The 17,990-nt window shown below is 38.7% G+C and overlaps 1 protein-coding gene, 1 non-coding gene and 1 pseudogene across 2 annotated transcripts in view; 1 reads left to right on the top strand and 2 right to left on the bottom strand.

The window, feature by feature from the left end:
- Positions 1–2,316: 2,316 nt before the first annotated feature.
- On the bottom strand, positions 2,317–2,435 carry LOC128974959 (5S ribosomal RNA). The gene has a single exon (XR_008489325.1). It is a non-coding gene; the product is annotated as a 5S ribosomal RNA (ribosomal RNA).
- Positions 2,436–2,969: 534 nt separating this feature from the next.
- LOC128975028 (5S ribosomal RNA) lies at positions 2,970–3,088 on the bottom strand (annotated as a pseudogene).
- A 4,872-nt stretch (positions 3,089–7,960) lies between these two features.
- Positions 7,961–17,990, top strand: part of SAMSN1 (SAM domain, SH3 domain and nuclear localization signals 1) — a 71,048-nt gene continuing 61,018 nt past the window's right edge. The window contains exons 1-2 of the mRNA XM_054392850.1: positions 7,961–8,032; positions 17,688–17,756. Coding sequence (XP_054248825.1) covers positions 7,961–8,032; positions 17,688–17,756 — 141 coding nt within the window. The remainder of the gene's footprint in view (positions 8,033–17,687; positions 17,757–17,990) is intronic.

Here is a 17,990-nt window from a genome sequence, read left to right as displayed (position 1 = left end):
GAGGGGAAAAATATAAAATGCTCAATTATGCACTTAAATTGTTTTATGAAGTTCATATTTTGGCTTTTTGTCATGCAGCGTGGATGACATTTTAAAATTACTGTGGTCAGAACCATGCAGATGTAGATAGTATTACAGGAAGGAAATAAATTAAACATAAAGAATATGAGAAATAGGTCCATACACAGAGGTTTTCATATTTATAAAATAATGAATGGTTTGGGGCTTTCTTTATGTCTCTTGTTGCACAGCAGATTGAAGTGACATTCATCATGGACATTTTTATCCCAGTTTCTGCTTTCTAGGCTGGAAGAAATAGATATGAAAGTGATACAGTGCTTTCATATTCTGTCTCAGGAGATATCAAAAAAGTATAGGGATCAGAGATTTTTTTCTGTCCTAGCATGACATCCTGAGGTTTTCTTAAAGTTAAAATTAACTTCAAGTCCCAAGATAACTAGAACGGCAAATATGCAGTAAGATGTTTTGGCATTACTTGCAAAGTGAGGAACCCTTTTGCTCACTCTTTCAACACCCACATTACTCTCTCTTTCTTCCCACATCTTGTCAGGTATCATTGGGCTCTGGGGTCTATGTGATCTTGCCATCAGGCCAGTGCTGGCTGCAGGCCAGTGGCACAACCCCTCAGGGCTGTGCCAACTTGCACAACTTTCACAAAGAATCACAGAGAATACATCCAGTTAGAAGAGACCTCAAAGATCATCCAGTCCAACCCTTGACCCATCACTGAAAGGTCAACACTAAATCATGTCCTCTAGAACCAGGTCTACGCATTGCTTAAATGCCTCCAGGGACAGTGGCTCCACCACAGCCCTGGGCTGGCATTCCAATGTTTGATAACCCTTTCAGTGAAGAATATTTCCTAACATCCAGCCTGAACCTCCCCTGGTGCAACTGAAACCATTTCCTCTAGTCCTGACACCACCAAGGAGAAGAGATTGGCCTCCTCCTCACTCCAACCTCTCTTCAAGTAGTTGTAGAGAGCAATGAGGTCTCCTCTCAGTCTCCTCTACATCAGTGTGCCAGTAGAGTTTGTTCTTACCAATGAACAATTTCATTTATGCTGGAAGGTCTCTGGTAAATCCTCCCAGTTATCCATCTCTGTGTCCAATGGAATGAAATTGTGGTTCAGTGGTTCACCATCCTAGACAAGCAAGCAGTTTTGTTTACAGGTGCAATGAAACACAACCTAGAAAAAAATATCTGTTTCAAGTGAATTATCCTCCCTTCTTATTACATTTAGTCCCTTAAGGTAAGATTTTTCCAGAAACAAACAATAAGCCACAGATGTATGATAACAGCACAGATGGAAGAAATATGACTGACAATAATATACCTGAAAGTAAACAGGGTGAAAATTTTCTCTTTCAAAGTGTCTGCATTTTTTTCATTGCAGATAATTGAAGGCAGTTTGTGTCTGAACTAAAAAGCTGAAATTAGAACCCTCTTGACCAAATTTCCAAGGGAAATGAATGATTGTGTATTGGAGAATGTCACTTCATAACAATTTAAAATCAGAATCTTAGATACAGCATTGTTTATTATACTTAACTTGTTTTTTTTTTTAGGTGACTGACCAAGTGCTCCTCCACTTCATTTTTAAGGAACAAGTTGTCCCTGTGGGTACATATAACCCAGGAACTTACTGATGATTTGCAAATGTTCAAAAGAAGGAGTCAAAGCAGAATTTCCTGGTGATAAGCCGAAAGCTTTTGTGCAGTACTGGCATAACGAAACTCTAACCTAAGCCAAAAACAACCCAGACCAATATACAGTTTCCCAAATTCCATGCAAAGTGCATCTCTGTTTTGCCAGCTGTATCAGTTAGCCTATTAAAAATGAATTCTATCAAGGACTTGCCCTCAGTTATTAGTGATGATTTGCAGTTGCACTTGAATACAGTGACTCATTTATCAGCTTTGAAAAACTTTTCTCAGTAAACTTTTCTATCCCTTAGAAGAAGGAATTGTAAAGTCCTGACTCTCCCTGGAAAAATGATGTGGAAGTTTGCCAGTTAGTTTCTATACTGGTATTACAAAGGCAGTTTAATGATAATGTCTTTTATTCAGGTAGTTATTGACTTTTACACTCATTGAACTACCACCATGCTTCCACCCTGCTGACCCACCCAAAGGGGTGCCATGCAAGTCCAACAAACTGTCACCCAACATCTATCACCAGCAGCAATAAGCCCAAGGCTCCCCTTCCGCAGCTGCCCCTCCATGATGCCCAGCCTGCAACCTGCCCAAAACTAAAAGGTGGCTGTCTTGCCAAACATCTCTGCAAAGGGACAAAAGCCTACAGCACCCAGTATTCCCAGGCAGTCTCCCATCCAAGTACTCACTGGGCCCAACATTGCTTAGCTTCCGAGATCAGATGAGATCGGGCGCTCCCAGAGTGGTATGGCAATAGGCACTGCTGTGGCTACCAACAGCCCACTCATGCCACCCACACAACTCTCACAACACCAACACTCACACCCACTCCTGCATACAGGCCCTCACAAACACCATGCCCACCTCACACACAACTACCACACTCCAGAACACACATCTCAGACACACATTGCTCCTTCATGCAAAACCAGCCTTCTCAAGCAACACACACAACTCATGCTACAACACTCAACCATGGCACAGCACCCTCCACATCTCCCACATCTACACCTAACAATATCACCCACCATCACACCTGAACAATCCACTTCACAACACTCCTGCCCCCCTCAGGTACCAAAAGACCACTGACCAAAATGCCACCATGCTGGCCCACCCCACTGATGCACCAAGAAGACTGCCAGGCTAGTCCAACAGACAGCCCCCCAATATCCATCACTAGCAGCAACAAGCGCAATAACGTTGTTGCAGCTGCCACTTCAACCCCCTTACCTGCAACCTCCCAAGACTAAAAGGCTGCTGCCCAACTAAGCCTGCCTGCAAAGGGACAAAAGCCTACAGCACCTAGTATTCCCAGGCAGTCTCCCATCCAAGTACTAACTGGGCCCAACACTGCTTAGCTTCCAAGATCAGACAAGATCGGGCACTCTCAGGGTGGTGTGGCCATAGACACTTGTTTGCTTGCCAGTTTTCAATTTCACTTAGAGTTTCCTGCTCTCTTAACACATTGCTTTACATGTAATGGGATTACAGACATTGTCTCCTCCTCTGCCTCTTAGAAAGCCCCATCCCATTGTAACATGTGGGTGTTTTATCCTCATAAAACTAAAAAGAATCATACAACAGAAGAAATACCATATTCATGCTTGACGTAGGAGTTTTGTTCTCTGTTTTCTCAGGGGTATTACAATTGCCAGCTTCTTGGGAGCCATGGGTATTGAAACCTCCTAAAGTCAGGACACACCGGTGTGCTGTGTCCTTCACAGTTTCCACTGCTGGAAAATGAAATATTGGAAATGTTAGTGGATATTAAAAACATGCATCAAAGCTACACCATTCAGTGACTTTCCAGTGAGGAAAATATTATATTTTGATTTTCATAGACTTCTTTTCTCTGTCTTTTTAAAAGGAATTTCCTGACATTGAGAACACAGTGACCAAAAAAAGAAAGTAAGTTGAGACCAGTTCAAGGTTTACATAGTGTCACTACGTTTGCTTGTACCTTTCACCCTTGCTGTTTTATTAATGTTTGCCAATGTTGCTTTAATTCTCGTAGAGTACATATATTAATGTTGCAGTTGGAAAGCAAGTAACAGGCATGTAATGCATTACTAAAGCTCTTTTGCCGTGATTTTTTTATATACATAAAGCTTTCTTCCAAAATATCAGAACCAGGACAGCTAAAAACAAATGCAGTTAATCTGATCTTGGTTTAACCATATGTCTGCTTTTCTGAGAGACTGGAGTGGTAACCTATTTTATAGCATATTTGTGCCACTGACCTGTTAATCTCCTGAAAGAGTTTTTTGTTTGGGTTTTTAATCCAAATAAAAAAAATCAGTTGCAAAATGATCCAGATAAAGCAAGAAGCCAGACTTTATTTTATCAAGTATATTTGTGACAGCATCATGGTTTGCACTCATTCTTTAAGACAAATGCTATGGTGTGGGCTAATGATTAATACATATTAGTAAGCAGAGGAAATAATTTTTAATTTTTTTTTTTTGGCTTCAAGTTGAAAGCTATTGTATTTTTGAAGTGATCCCCTCCAGAAAAAAATCTGAAATCCTGCCTAATGGAATGACAGGGGCAGATTTCATCTGTATTGCTGTGCCAGGCATGAAAACCCATGGAATTTTTAAATTTTTTGGTTTATATTTTCTTTTTTAAGGCAGGGCTCCACTAAATTCAGAACACAAATATTATCTACACCTATTGCTGAGAAACTTCAAAATAAATAAAGATTTGAAAGAAAATCAAGAGCTCCTTTGTCTTAGTAACAGCTGTAATCTATTTCCGGTCATCTGATAAAAACACTGGTAACTTATCAATTCCAAACACAGAGATGTATTTCAGTCATCTGTGACTAGACAGAGCCCTGTGAAAGTGCTCCCAAAACTGCATTAATTAACATACAGACATAACTCTCTCATTCATGGTTTTCTCATCATTCTTTAACACTCTTACACAAGTCAAACTATTACACACGGTTTATCCCACCAAGTTTCACAAAATATGAAGCAATCATCTAGCTGCCTAAGAGTTTCCTGCTTAGATAAGAACTAAGCCTGTTCCAGATGTAGAAATAGTAGTCAACAGCTACAGTGTCAAATCTTACAACGTAAAGAAACCTATTCTATTGTGAAACTAGTTTTATTGCAGATGAGTTATCAGAACTTAGGAGGGTTGTCTAGATAAATTGACTAATCGATATAAACCACAGGTAAGATGGATGGAAATAATTTCACTCAACATGGAAAGATTTTGCACCCATCCATTGCTATTCTGGCATGATACCCCCACTGATAAAGCAGAAATTTTCACATCAGCATTTTCTGTAGATATGCAAAAAGTGACAAATTATCTTTTTGTTGTTGTTGGTTTTCCTTACAATGGGGCAACAAGGAAGCATCAAATTAAATAGAACAGCAGAAATAAAATGAACAGAAGTATGCCTTGCTTAGACACTAAGAATTAAATTGTGGAACCCTGGAAGAAAAAAAAAATTCCAAGAGTTTTCAAAAGAATCTAGTCTTTATGGACCAGTTCCTTTAAAAACAATAGTTCAGTTTTATGCTCTTGCTCAGGAGACACTTCCACATCTGAAGCTGGGAGATCGATCTCAATTTTTGTGCTGTTTCTCTTCTCCTAATCATTGTCACAGATTAGAGGATCTCCAGTCTCATCTAGTATAATCCTCTGCCTTCATCCACTAGCTGAGAAATAACTCTGATGGGATTCGTTGTTTGGTTTCTTTTCACTAATAAAGTGAAATAAATTAATTCGCAGGACAAATCTTTGTTAATTCAAATATTTATTTTTCTTCTGTTAATTTGGTATATTCTCTAAATCACTGACCATAGATGGAAGAATGAGTTAGGACTATTCCCTGATATTGTGTGCAAAAAGCTGAAGGTGTATTTGGCCAATAAAATATAACTCAAGATCATGGGGATAGTATATTCATAGGAGAGTCTTTGGTTCAATCTATTATTATGTTGCCAAACTTCAGACACTAATTTCTAAAAGTTGTAGCAGACTAAAGGAAAGTATCTCCTACTTTTTTTTTTCTTTTTTTTTCTGATGGGCCCCCTGATTCAATCATGAAATCTTAATTTCTTGAAGAATTATTAATAACATAGGAACTTAAATAACATATTTTTACAGAACGAAAACTCAGAAGTTTTCAGAGCTTTGTGTGCCATGTGGGAGAAGATGATAGATTGAATGAGAAAAGCCAAGTAACTCCAATTAAAGCCAGTGGGAATTGCCCAACTAAATCCCTCTGTCTTGCTTTGAAGAAAATTAGTTTGAAAATATCCATATTTGATTAAATTGCTTTCGTTTTTCATTCTGACTTTCAGCTAATCGTAAATTCTTTTAATTCTTTTAGATCCATCCAGAAGTCCATGTCTGAAAATGAAGCATTTGGTTAGTAACTGTTTAAATAATTTACTGTATACTTGCTAATCTTGCAGAGCCAGCTTTAATTAAAGGTCTAATTTGCTTTTCAGCTCTTGGATCAAATGCAAAGGAAAGGAAAAAAAAAAAGGCAAAACAAAAACAAACAAAACCCGTTAAGCTATGAACATATCCCCTTCTCTTTCTGCTTTCTAGAGACACATTTGTAGGTACTGAAAACAGACTATTAAAACCTAGAAACCGGACTGTGATTTAAAGAACCTATTATGGGACAGCATGAGAAATTCTCAACATGTCCAGTTTCTTTCAATACTTTAAATAAATAAATTTGAAAGATCTTCTGATCTAATAAAATTCAGTCCCAGTTTAACCATGTTAAACTGCTTTGCTTCAGATTTCACAAACAAGTTAATCAAAGAGGAAATTCAGGGTTTTATTCTAGCTTGTCCTGACACTGCATTTTCTTATCCACACTTGTGATTCGATTGGTTCTATTTTGTAAATTCACTGTAAAAACTAATCATTAATTTCTTAAAAAGTAAAAATTCCTAATTTTTTTTTTCCAATGAGAGCTTCCTGTTAACATTCTACATTTTTTTTCTTTGGAGTTCAGGTTTAGGTTTAGTTGTTTAGTTGATAGAGCCATGAGGATGACTTGAGCATCTCCCCTATGAAGAGAGCCTGAGAGCCCTGGGGCTGTTTAGTCTTGAGAAGACTGAGAGGGGATCTGATCAATGTCTATAAATATCTGAGGGGTGGGTGTCAAGTGGAGGGGGCCAGGCTCTTTTTGGTGGTTCACAGCGATAAGACAAGGAACAATGGGTTCAAACTAGAACACAGAAGATTTCACCTCAACATGAGGAGAAACTTCTTTACAGTGAGGGTGATGGAGCACTGGAACAGGCTCCCCAGGGGGGTTGTGGAGTCTCCTTCTCTGGAGAGTTTCAAAACTCACATGGATGCATTCCTGTGCGGACTATCCTAAGTGATCCTGCTTTGACAGGGGGGTTGGACCTGACGATCTCTTCCAACCTCTGATATACTGTGATACTGTGATACCGTGATCTAGTCCTTATTGAATAAAAGGGCTGTTACATCTGCCTGTAACAATGTTTCTGTATTTCATAGCAATGTAGCCCTGAACTGGAAGACTTTTATGCAGAGCAGTATAATCCGATCTACAGCATCCAGGCTGTACTGAATTCCCAACACTTGGCAGAACTGCCAAATGCTTTCATAAAGAAATTTTTCTGACGTAGTCAGAGTGAAACCCAATATTAAAACAAAACAAACAAAAAAACCCCTGGAAACCAAAATGAAAAACAAAACCAGAAAGCACAAAAACTTAATAGTTATCTACAAGCTGCACTTTGGAGTTCACTAAGGGAACAGGAGAATGGTCATCTTGTTCTTAAAGCCAACCTAGTTTCTCATTCAGGCTGAGATAATACTGTCTTGGAGCACAGGTAACAGAGATGTGGGCAGCTTTGATACCATTTCTTGCTAAGACACTAGCTCATTAACTATAAAGATAAATAATATTTATACAATTCCTGGAAGAAAAATAAAGGCACAGGTGTTCTGTGGGTTCCCAGGTCTTAAAACCATGGTTAAGATAGCAATCATTCTGATTATGTGTTAATAGTGTTAAGTGAGGTATAAGACAGCAACAAAAGATGACAAAACTTGAAGTACTCCCATAACAAACACCGTCTGTCAAATTTCCTATATCATGAAATCATCAATTCATTTCCATGTTTAAGCAGATGCTGAAGTGTTCTACAAGCTTGTTTGAGTTCTATTCTGAAGCTATTTTTATAGACTCCCCTGCTATTTCACAGGTTTTCCATGAATTTAGGCGACTGTTCACTGTGCTTTTACTTTAGACAGGAAAAATGTGAATGGCACACTTTGGCAGGGCTCCAGGAAGCCGGAGAACGATTCGTACATCAGAAGGCACTGTCAGCTTGAAGGTAATTGCTAAACATATTTCAGCTGAATTTGCATTTTCCACAAAGTATTTAAAAGGGCACCTAGGAAAAATTATCATTTTTCACCAGTAATCTAGCAAAATCATTTGTCAAGTCTTTTTGAAATTTATCTTGTCCTCCGTGGGGAGAAAAAAACAGCTAAATATAAAGCTTACCTTAAAACTAGGAAGCTTGGAAGACACTCCATGATTAATTCACTCTGTAGTCTGTTGGCCAAAGATTTCCACTACAGTAAATTGCCATCATCGTTTGTATAGGGCTTGCCAACTGTAATTAGAGTCTATAACAGGATCCATGTCCCCTGTATACTTCAGACTGCTCCAGGTATCCATAAAAAAATCCTCTTATGACAGGTAAAAAACAGAGGTTGCAAAATTTTGTAGGCAACTGTTTTCTCCAGTTTTGTTTCTAAAGCTGTTTTGACCAACTTTGTCTAAACAGCCTTACAGCTAATGTATGAGAAGTTGCTAGTTACACTGCTGAAGAGCTGACCAGTATAAAATCACAAAAATAACTACGAGAAGTAACAAGTGAGCAGACACTTTATCTGTTTAAATAGAAATGGAACAATTAACCTGATTAATGGTGCTTCTAGGCAATAAAATAATATTTGTACTTTTTAAAGTAAAGGTATATCCAGTATAGTTGCCTAATCAGACCAAACCAGACAGGTTCAGCAGAAAGAGAAAACAATATATGTGAGATTAAAGTGAACGTGTGTTTTATTCTCTGTTTAAGCCAATGTACTGGGAAGATGGCCATTTCCTTTATTTCAATATATGCTGTACAAATGATCTAGGTATTATCCACTAGTGAGAAATTCTACTGTCATGTTATACAGAAGAAAGCAGAGGACGGGGCACCAGCTTTCCCTCTGCATTTCATTTGCTTCACTACTTGAAGATAAACACTTAAGTGCCTGCAAATTAGAACTGAATTTGCAATATCTGAGGTATTTGCCCATATATGGGCAAATTTGGCCTCTTGGAACCAGAACCAGAAAGAAGAGATGACAGAAAAATTTAGAAGAGCTCTGCTTTTGTGAAGAACTGATAAAAGGAAAAGGAATGTTCAGTGAGTCTCATTGGTTTGCAAGGGAAAAGTTTGTAGTGATAGGTGAAAGAAATATTAAGCATTTCTTTCCACACAAGTCTTTCATCTAAAAAAAAAATTGTAATGATTCATCAAACTACTTCAGAGATTGTTAGCTTGGAGGTGGGAAAAGGCTGAGTGAGAAAGCAGAACTTTTTGATCTTCCTTCACAATCTTTTCCACTCAATACCTTTTTTACCCTTTTAAATATCTGAAACATGCAAAGAAGCAGTGCACATTTTAAAAAGCTGACAAGTGTTATAATTGAAGGGCAGGGGCCAAGAAGGAAAAGGAAGCAAAGCTGGCAGCTAAATAAAAATCTCCTTTTTCCCTACTGCAGTAAAGTTATTTCTAGGGAAGTCCCCTTCACACTGTGGTGAAAACCATTGCAAAGAGATTTACAGTGTATCACTATTGATCAAGATTATTTGTTACTATAGATCAAACCTTTCTATTAACAGAGATAAACCTTCAATGTCTGCAAGACTATTGCATAATATAAATTCCTGTTAGATGTAATAAGCCATGTGTGGTGACCAGCATAGACTTCTCTGCTTACGTCAGAGCTGTATTCACACACCTGACCCAAATCTCACTGAAATCACTGACCACTGATGCTGGTAGCCCTTGGATTAAGTCCTTAATGCTATTGTGTATATTACTTGTAAAACAAAACAAAGCAAAACAACAATAACAAAATCAAACAAACAAAAACTCAAACACTTTTCCAGACTGATAAGGCAGTAAAAGCATATATATCCTGCAGACAGAGTAGTGGGAGTACCTGTCTTGGCTCACAAGTCCCAAACCAAACCATCAGTGTTAGATTTGCCAGCCTAAAAGCATTATTGCTGAAAAAGCTGGCTATGCAAGTTAGTCACTGGGTTTCTGTGAGAGAGTTTTACAGAGACAACCCATAAAAAAAGAGCTGATGTCTCTCACAGGCAGCAGATGTAATTCTCCACTTCTCCCTATTCACTCTGCAGTACAGTAACTGGTAGCCATTTCCAGGTTAGGAAGAAAAGAACACTGCAGCTTCCATGTATCTTTTGCATGTTTGTGGCTTGGGTTTTGGTTTGGGTTTTTGGGGGGGATTGGTGGGGTTTTGTGGTTGTCGTTCTGTTGGTTTGTTTGGTTAGGGTTGGGTTTTTTAACCCAAATGCCCTATTCCGTATTTCAGATGATTGGAGATCTGATTTAAGCAAGATTTAAGAGTACTGTGGAAGTATGTTATTAGGGCTAGCAAAAAGGATCATGACTAAAGGGGACCATGAAGGTTTGCTTTTATAACTTGCCATTGTTCATTTGGTTTTGAACAAAATTACCTTAAAAGCAGTGTTACTGTATGTATTCTTTCAGGCTGAGGTTGTCATATGGTTCTTTGTGATTCAAATGCAAACAGCTACCAAACAATACTATTTTGGACTAGATTATAAGAGAACTTGTGGGCACAGAGTTGAACAATGCAAGACTTGACTTTTAGAGCAAGCTTTCAGAGTACAAGGCTACGGTGTGCAGAGACGCCTATAGAAGATGAAAACAAATTAGCCTGAGGACCAGAAACAACCCAGTTATGTTAATATGGTGTTGTATAAGCATTGCTTGACATGAGTTATGCTGTTTCTGGAGTCTAGCTACCTCTATATTTAATTAACTGGATTATTAGACACTTGGCCCTCAGTGGCTTCAAGAGACAACTTAAAATCTGGTCAGTCATGTTAGATTTTGGAATGTAACATGCATTTTGAAAAGCTTCTGGTTTTATTGCAACCACCAAGTCTTTAGGAGAAAAACACTTTCCTGTTACAACAGAAGCTCTTACAGAAGCCTCTAAAGGCGAATTCATTCAACAAAATTTTTTGTGACTCATTTTTCCTTTTCCTGTTGATGCACATGGCAAATAAAGGAAATTGTTCAAAGGCGTTTTCCCTGCACATGACCTGTGGTTTTAAGGTGGAACTAGAATGTGAAAAGACTTGCTATTTTTTTGTATGATGCCAAGATTATAGTTTGTGAGTTTTAACCCAGTCTTACAACATCCAACTTGCAAAACTATGAGGAAGATTATTTGTTATTGTGCTACAATATTTTTTTTGCAGAGGATTTTGTTTAAGAAAAAAATATCAGTCTAAAAATGTCTCCAATTCAGAATTTCCTTTAAAAAGAACATATAAAAATACATGTACTAACTTACCTGTACAGTGGTCCTCTAATTGTTTCACTCACAATATTTGAGGGCTTTTTTTGTCTAGCTCTATACTCATTGTAGTCTTATTTAATTCCAATATAAGCACAGGCATTTTGAGGACTAGGATCTTACTTACCTCTTTGAGTATAAATTTTCATTATAATGTTCAAACACGTCTTTTCGTATGACAACTGAATAATTTCAATCATGTGGAATTATTCACTGACCTTCCTTTTTTTGTTGATTGTAGAGAAAATAATGAAATAATAATGAAAAAAGAAACCTTTCCTTTCCTTTCCTTTCCTTTCCTTTCCTTTCCTTTCCTTTCCTTTCCTTTCCTTTCCTTTCCTTTCCTTTCCTTTCTCCTTTCCTTTCCTTTCTCCTTTCCTTTCCTTTCTCCTTTCCTTTCCTTTCTCCTTTCCTTTCCTTTCTCCTTTCCTTTCCTTTCTCCTTTCCTTTCCTTTCTCCTTTCCTTTCCTTTCTCCTTTCCTTTCCTTTCTCCTTTCCTTTCCTTTCTCCTTTCCTTTCCTTTCTCCTTTCCTTTCCTTTCTCCTTTCCTTTCCTTTCTCCTTTCCTTTCCTTTCTCCTTTCCTTTCCTTTCTCCTTTCCTTTCCTTTCCTTTCTCCTTTCCTTTCCTTTCTCCTTTCCTTTCCTTTCTCCTTTCCTTTCCTTTCTCCTTTCCTTTCCTTTCTCCTTTCCTTTCTCTTTTCCTTCCCTTTCCTTTCCCTTCCCTTTCCTTCCCTTCCCTTTCCTTCCCCTGCAAAATAACTGAGTGCCTCTGATATGTGTGTTGATGGAATCTAATCACTAGGACTTTTCTACAGTAGTATAATGCTTTGCCTTCAGACTAGGAGTAAGATTAGATCTTTCAAAGCAGATATACTTAAAACAAACTTTACAATGAGTTGTTTGTCCTGTTCGTTCTTATAATGAAAGTAAATACTTGATTCATGCAAAACATTGATTTCTTAGAAGAAATGGAAGGATGATCACCCTTTGAAAACAGATTTTAATCTAATCGAAAACAAACATCTCAATTGCAAAGATCATTTTTGGGCTTTTTTTTTTCATATTAAAATTCTACACTTTTCTACTGCAATTTAGTTGGGCAATAGGAAGCACTTGGTGGGGCTCTGGGTTAGCAAACTGATGACTAAGTATAGATGAAGAAGTACAGATGAATGAGTTTTCTTTATGTAAGTCAATTTGCCAGTTTGTTCAAGAGGCTTACTTCAGAGAAATTTGAGATAAAATGCAAGCTTAAATGATATGATTAACTTCAGAGAGTCAAAATCTCAGCTCGAAATACCAAGTGCAATTTAAATTATATTCCTCTGAAAAACTTAAACCAGGACATTTTAATGCATGTTTTCTTTTATTTTTTCACAATCCACAGAGGATAATACTATTGGTGAAGGGATACATTTGCTGCAAGGAAAGAAGACTGAGGAAACAGCATTTCAGGTGAAAGAACTTTTCTTTTTTTCAGAATCTGAAATTTTATTCAAATAAGACAAAAACCTCTTTCTTCCATGCAGTATTTTCCTAGCCTAAACTTTATCATCAGTATGCCTTTGTGGTTTAGAAGAGGAGTTTACAAGAAGAACTGATGACTATATAAGTTATGCACCATTATCATTATTCAGACCATGTGTTGTTAATACTTAGAATATTTCTTTCCATAAACAAATACGTTTCTGTCAAACTGATGTGCTGGAATTGTGCCTACCAAGATCTATACTAAGTGTCCAGATCAGTCTTGCATGATCCTTATTGGCATATATATCCTAATGCGTTCTGAATTTCTACAGACATATACCACCTCTCCTCTTCATGACATAACCATCCCACTAGCACGAGCAATTAAGGAATTCTGATCCTTGGATTTGAATAATGACAACGGCAATAACATGAAAGTAGGTTAAAAAAAAAGCTTCATCTGGGGAGCAGCAGAGAGGAGAGGAGAAAGACTTGTAGCTCTGGAATTAGAATGACTGACATTTGCTTTTTATTTCACTTCCAGCCCTGTGTTTGCCCTGTTATGTTACTTTCGGGGCCAGTTCATAACTGTTGCAAATCTGCTTAACTCTGCTGATTTCACACGACAGAACAGGTTACCCAGTTTGGGAATCTGACTAAAAGTGTGTAATACACGCCTATGTGTGTGTCTAAATGAGGAATTAAAAGCAATAAATTATTTAAAAACTGAAAATCTGGTACATTTTCCTTTACAGAAGAGTATTATATTCAAGGTGAACAGTGAACTTTATAAAAGACTTTAAGCTGTGTTTCCTTTGCTGTTTCTATACAATGTCAGGAGTCCTTTTGGATGCTTAGGTTAAAAGCAAGAAAAAAACTGTACATGCATCACCCTGAAGGCACCTGAAATAAGACAGAGAGCTGTGGAGACCTCAATTTTAGACAATGCTCATCTCCAGCGTAGGCCACAGACAAAACCTGACTTAAAAGGAAAAATCAAATGGTCTGTGTAGCAGGGAGAGATGACCGTATTGGAAACTTGTGACTTGAAAGCCAACACATTCCAGATTTCTCTTGTTTTCCCTCAGGGTTTTATCTGTTTCTGTATTGTTAGTTTGCCCCCAGATCACCCCTTCTCTCCCCGACAAAAACCGGGTGAGAAGGAAGGAAAGGAGAAAAGAGCTTTCTTCTTTTTTGCATCTCTCATACTCTTTCTCTGTTTTCTTCCTCTCATCCTCTAAGTTTTAAAAAGACAGATTACTCTTTGTTTTCCCACAGCAGTTCTTCTCTTAGTGTGAGGAATCTCTGACTCTTCTTCTATCCTGCCATGGCAGCCTCTGGTTAATCATGGGCGATTCTTAGTTAAGATCCTGGAGGCCATTCCCCATACATGATAGAATATGATCAGAAAAAAAGGAAAGGAGGAATAATAGGGAACAAAGCCCATGTTTGCTTTATGCATGAGTTTCCTTAGAATTCTCTAAAGTATCTTCCCACGAATGATTCGCCCCATTTTAAAAGCACAGTTCTAGTTTTGATTTCTCTATTTTTTTTTTTTTAAGTTGCTGTTTTGGGCACATGACTAATGAACTGTAGAGGCTTGGAAACTCTCAAGCTTTGGTACCAATCTAAGACCTATTGAACTTGCTTTTTAAATTTTTCTCTTTTTTTATGACATTATTTTGAAATTTGGTAATGATTACCTCTGGCCTTCAGTGTCATCAAGATAGCATTGATATAATGCCATTTTAGGTTTTCAAAATAGTCTGATTACGTTTGTTTTCCTTTGCTGTACTGCTTTATGATTAAGGGCCTCAAATATCTCTCCTATGAAGAAAGACTGAGAGACCTGGGGCTGTTTAGTCTTGAGAAGAGAAGGCTGAGAGGGGATCTGATCAACATCTATAAATATCTGAGGGGTGGGTGTCAAGATAAAGGGGACAGTCTCATTTCAGTGGTGCCCAGTAACAGGACAAGGAACAATGGGTATGGAACACAGAGGGAACATAGGAAGTTCCACCTCAACAAGAGGGGAAACTACTTTACAGTGGGGGAGCACTGGAACAGGCTACCCAGAGAGGTGGCCCTTCTCTGGACACTTTCAAAACCCACCTGGATACATTCCTGTGTGGCCTGCCCTAGGTGATCTTGCTGTAGCAGGACAGTTGGACTAGATGAACTCTAGAGGTCCCTTCCAACCCCTAACATTCTGTGATTCTATTTTTCTACGATTATGAACAAAAATAAGGAAATAATGAGAGAACAGCATTACAGGGGAAGCTCTCACATTTTTGTCTCCAAAAGCCTCAGAAATAAGTACCATTATGAAGTGCCTGTATGCTGCCACAGAGCATGGGGATAAAACAGGAGAAAACAGAGGTCTGCATGGGTTTGCAAGGCTGCAGTTTTACTGGGATCACAGAAATGTGACAGGTTAGCTCACACAACTGGAGTGTAAGCTGTGCCAAGGTGTACCATGGCCTCTCTTCAAGAGGGCCAGAAAGAAGATCCAGGGACCTACTAGTTAGTCAGTCTTATCTCAGTCCCTAGGAATGTGACAGAGAAAATCTTCCTGGACACTGTTCCCAAACATATGAAGGACAAGAGGATGTTTTGGGGAAGTCAACATGAATTTATGAAATGGAAATCATGCCTGGCCAGCCTGAGAGCCTTCCACAATTAAATTACTAGCTTGGTGCAAGAGGGAAAAATCAGTGAATGTCGTTTACTTTGACATTACTAAGGCTTTCAATGCTGTTCCCCATAACATTCTAATGAAACTAATGAAATTGGGACTAGAAAACTGGACAGCAAGATAGATTTAAAACAGGTTGAACTGCTGGGCTCAAAGTCCTGGTGGAGATCAATCCCTAGTGCTCTACACCAGGGGCTAATTCTGGGTCCAGTACTGTTTATCATCTTCATAGTCACCTGTACAATGGGACAGAGTGCATATTCAGCAAATTTGCCATCAGTACAAAACTGGGAGTGAAGTGTAAAGTGGCTGACGCACTAGAGAGTTCTGCTTGCCCATCAGAAGGCCTTCAATAGGCTGGAGAAATGGGAAAACAGGAACCTCATAATGTTCAGTCCAAAGTCCTGAACCCTGGTGTCCTCGGAACAAAGAAAGCCATATGCCTCTTATGCTGCATTAGGTAGCGTGTTCCCAGCACATTGAAGGAGCTGATCCTTTCCACCTGCTCAGCAGTGGCAAAATGGCCCACCACATAAGGGTGCCAGGTCCAGTTATTGTCTCTCCAGTACAAGACAAACAGGGAAAAAAAATGGAGTAAGTCCACTGAAGGTCCGTGAAGGTCATTAAGGGACAGAAGCATGTCATATAATGAGAGGCTGAGAGAGCTGGGAGTGTTCAGCCTGAAGCAAAGAAGGCTTGGGAGGTTGGACACATGTAGGCAAACACCTGATGGGGAGAACAAAGAGCACAGACTCAGAGATCCAGACTCAGTGGTGACAGGACAAGAGGCAGTGGACGCAAACTGAAATACAGGGCATTTCATGTAACACAAAAAAGCACTCTTCTAGTGTGTGTGGGTGGGTGGGGGGCAAAAAACGGAAGAGGCTTCCTGGAGAGGATTTGTAAATTCCATCTTTGGAGATATTCAAATTTGTCAAGACACAGACCTATTCACCTTGCACTGGTGATCTGCTCTGACCAGGGTGTTAGACTAGACAATCCCTAAAGGTGCATTCTTACCTCAGCTGGTCTATATGTCTGTGATTATAGGAGCTAAATTTACAAGCAAGAGTATAAATGGACATTTTGGCATTTTTCCCCTCTCACTCCAAAAAATCCAACTTCCCCCCTAAAAACCCAAATAGGCTTCCCTGAGAACTTCACAAAAACTGTAATCCCTAGATATCCTAAATAATTGCTCATTTCATAGTGCTGGAAAACAGGGGCTTGGAACAGAAGCACAGTTGAGAGACATAGCATGAACACTGTGATAGTTGTACCTTACCATAAAACCCAGATTTACTTTCTGCCAGTATTTTTCAGATCTTTGTTCTTGTTTGCTCATGTCTAGCAGAGCTGCCTTGATGGCTCAAACCCTTTGTAGCATATTGGGAAGAACATAAAATATGAAACAATATAGTCTTTGGGCTAATACATTTTCAAAAATGTTTCATGCCTCATTTCTCACGTAAATTCCTAGGTTGCATTTAGCCTTCAAAGTGTCATTCATATTCATGAAGAAAAAAAGCTAGTGTTCATTACTTTCACTGATAAGCTATAAACACTCTCAGGCTTGCCCACTCGGGACTGCATCAGTACCCGTGGGAATGTGTATTGTCATGGTGTTCTTGTCACGAGGACATTGTGACCAAGGAATGGATTATGAGCAGATGATGAAAGTGTATGTAGCCTTTGCTTAGTTCTGAGGATCCTCCCATTTTCTCTGCATTGTTAATCCAATTCAAGCTTGCACCCTTGGGGCTCAACAGCAAAGACAAAATGAGGAAAACCAAACAAGACGCTTTGTAGAAATGCAACAGTGATGCTCCTCAGCTGAGTTCTGTGGCTTTCCTGCTCACTGAGAAAGGAGAGCCAAGGCCTGGGATGAGACTCAAGCATCCCGTGGTGTAACACATGGCTCTTCAGCTGGACCACAGACACTGTGATGTCTCCAAGATACTACTAAATCCCAGATAACTTAGGAAGTTAAGATAGCCCAATGCCAATCTGATTTCAAAGGGTGTTAGCTGGTGTATGTCAGCCACTGTTTTTGTACGCACACAGTACTGCATTAAAAGACTGCTGAGCTCTCAATCTATATTCAATTCCATGATACAAATTATTTTTTATTCATCTTATTTATGTTGTTGGTTTTCTTTAATTTTACTTTTCCTACTGTCTAGGTGATAAACTATGAGCAGTGGATTCCACCACGAGTTCACCACGCAAGTGTCGCTGGGAACAGTGAAATGGTGAGTTGCCATAAAAATTGACCCCTTCTTATTTTTTTTTCCCTTTTCTTTTTTCATTAGCAGCCTGGAAGAACATGCTACTTTTGTAGAATTTCCTTTATTGTATGTTGCTTCCCCAAAAGTTGAAAGATCTTTACTCATATCCATGGTATTAATCACAGTAGCTCTTTATCTTTTTGAGAATACCTTATTATTGCTCTGTGATTCCCAGGACAAAATCTGGCTGTATTCCTA

The sequence above is a fragment of the Indicator indicator genome, chromosome 1 (assembly GCF_027791375.1).
Source record: "Indicator indicator isolate 239-I01 chromosome 1, UM_Iind_1.1, whole genome shotgun sequence".
Taxonomy (NCBI): Eukaryota; Metazoa; Chordata; class Aves; order Piciformes; family Indicatoridae; genus Indicator; species Indicator indicator.
Note: the sequence above shows the minus strand (reverse complement) of the source record. Positions and strands in the feature narration are given on the sequence as shown.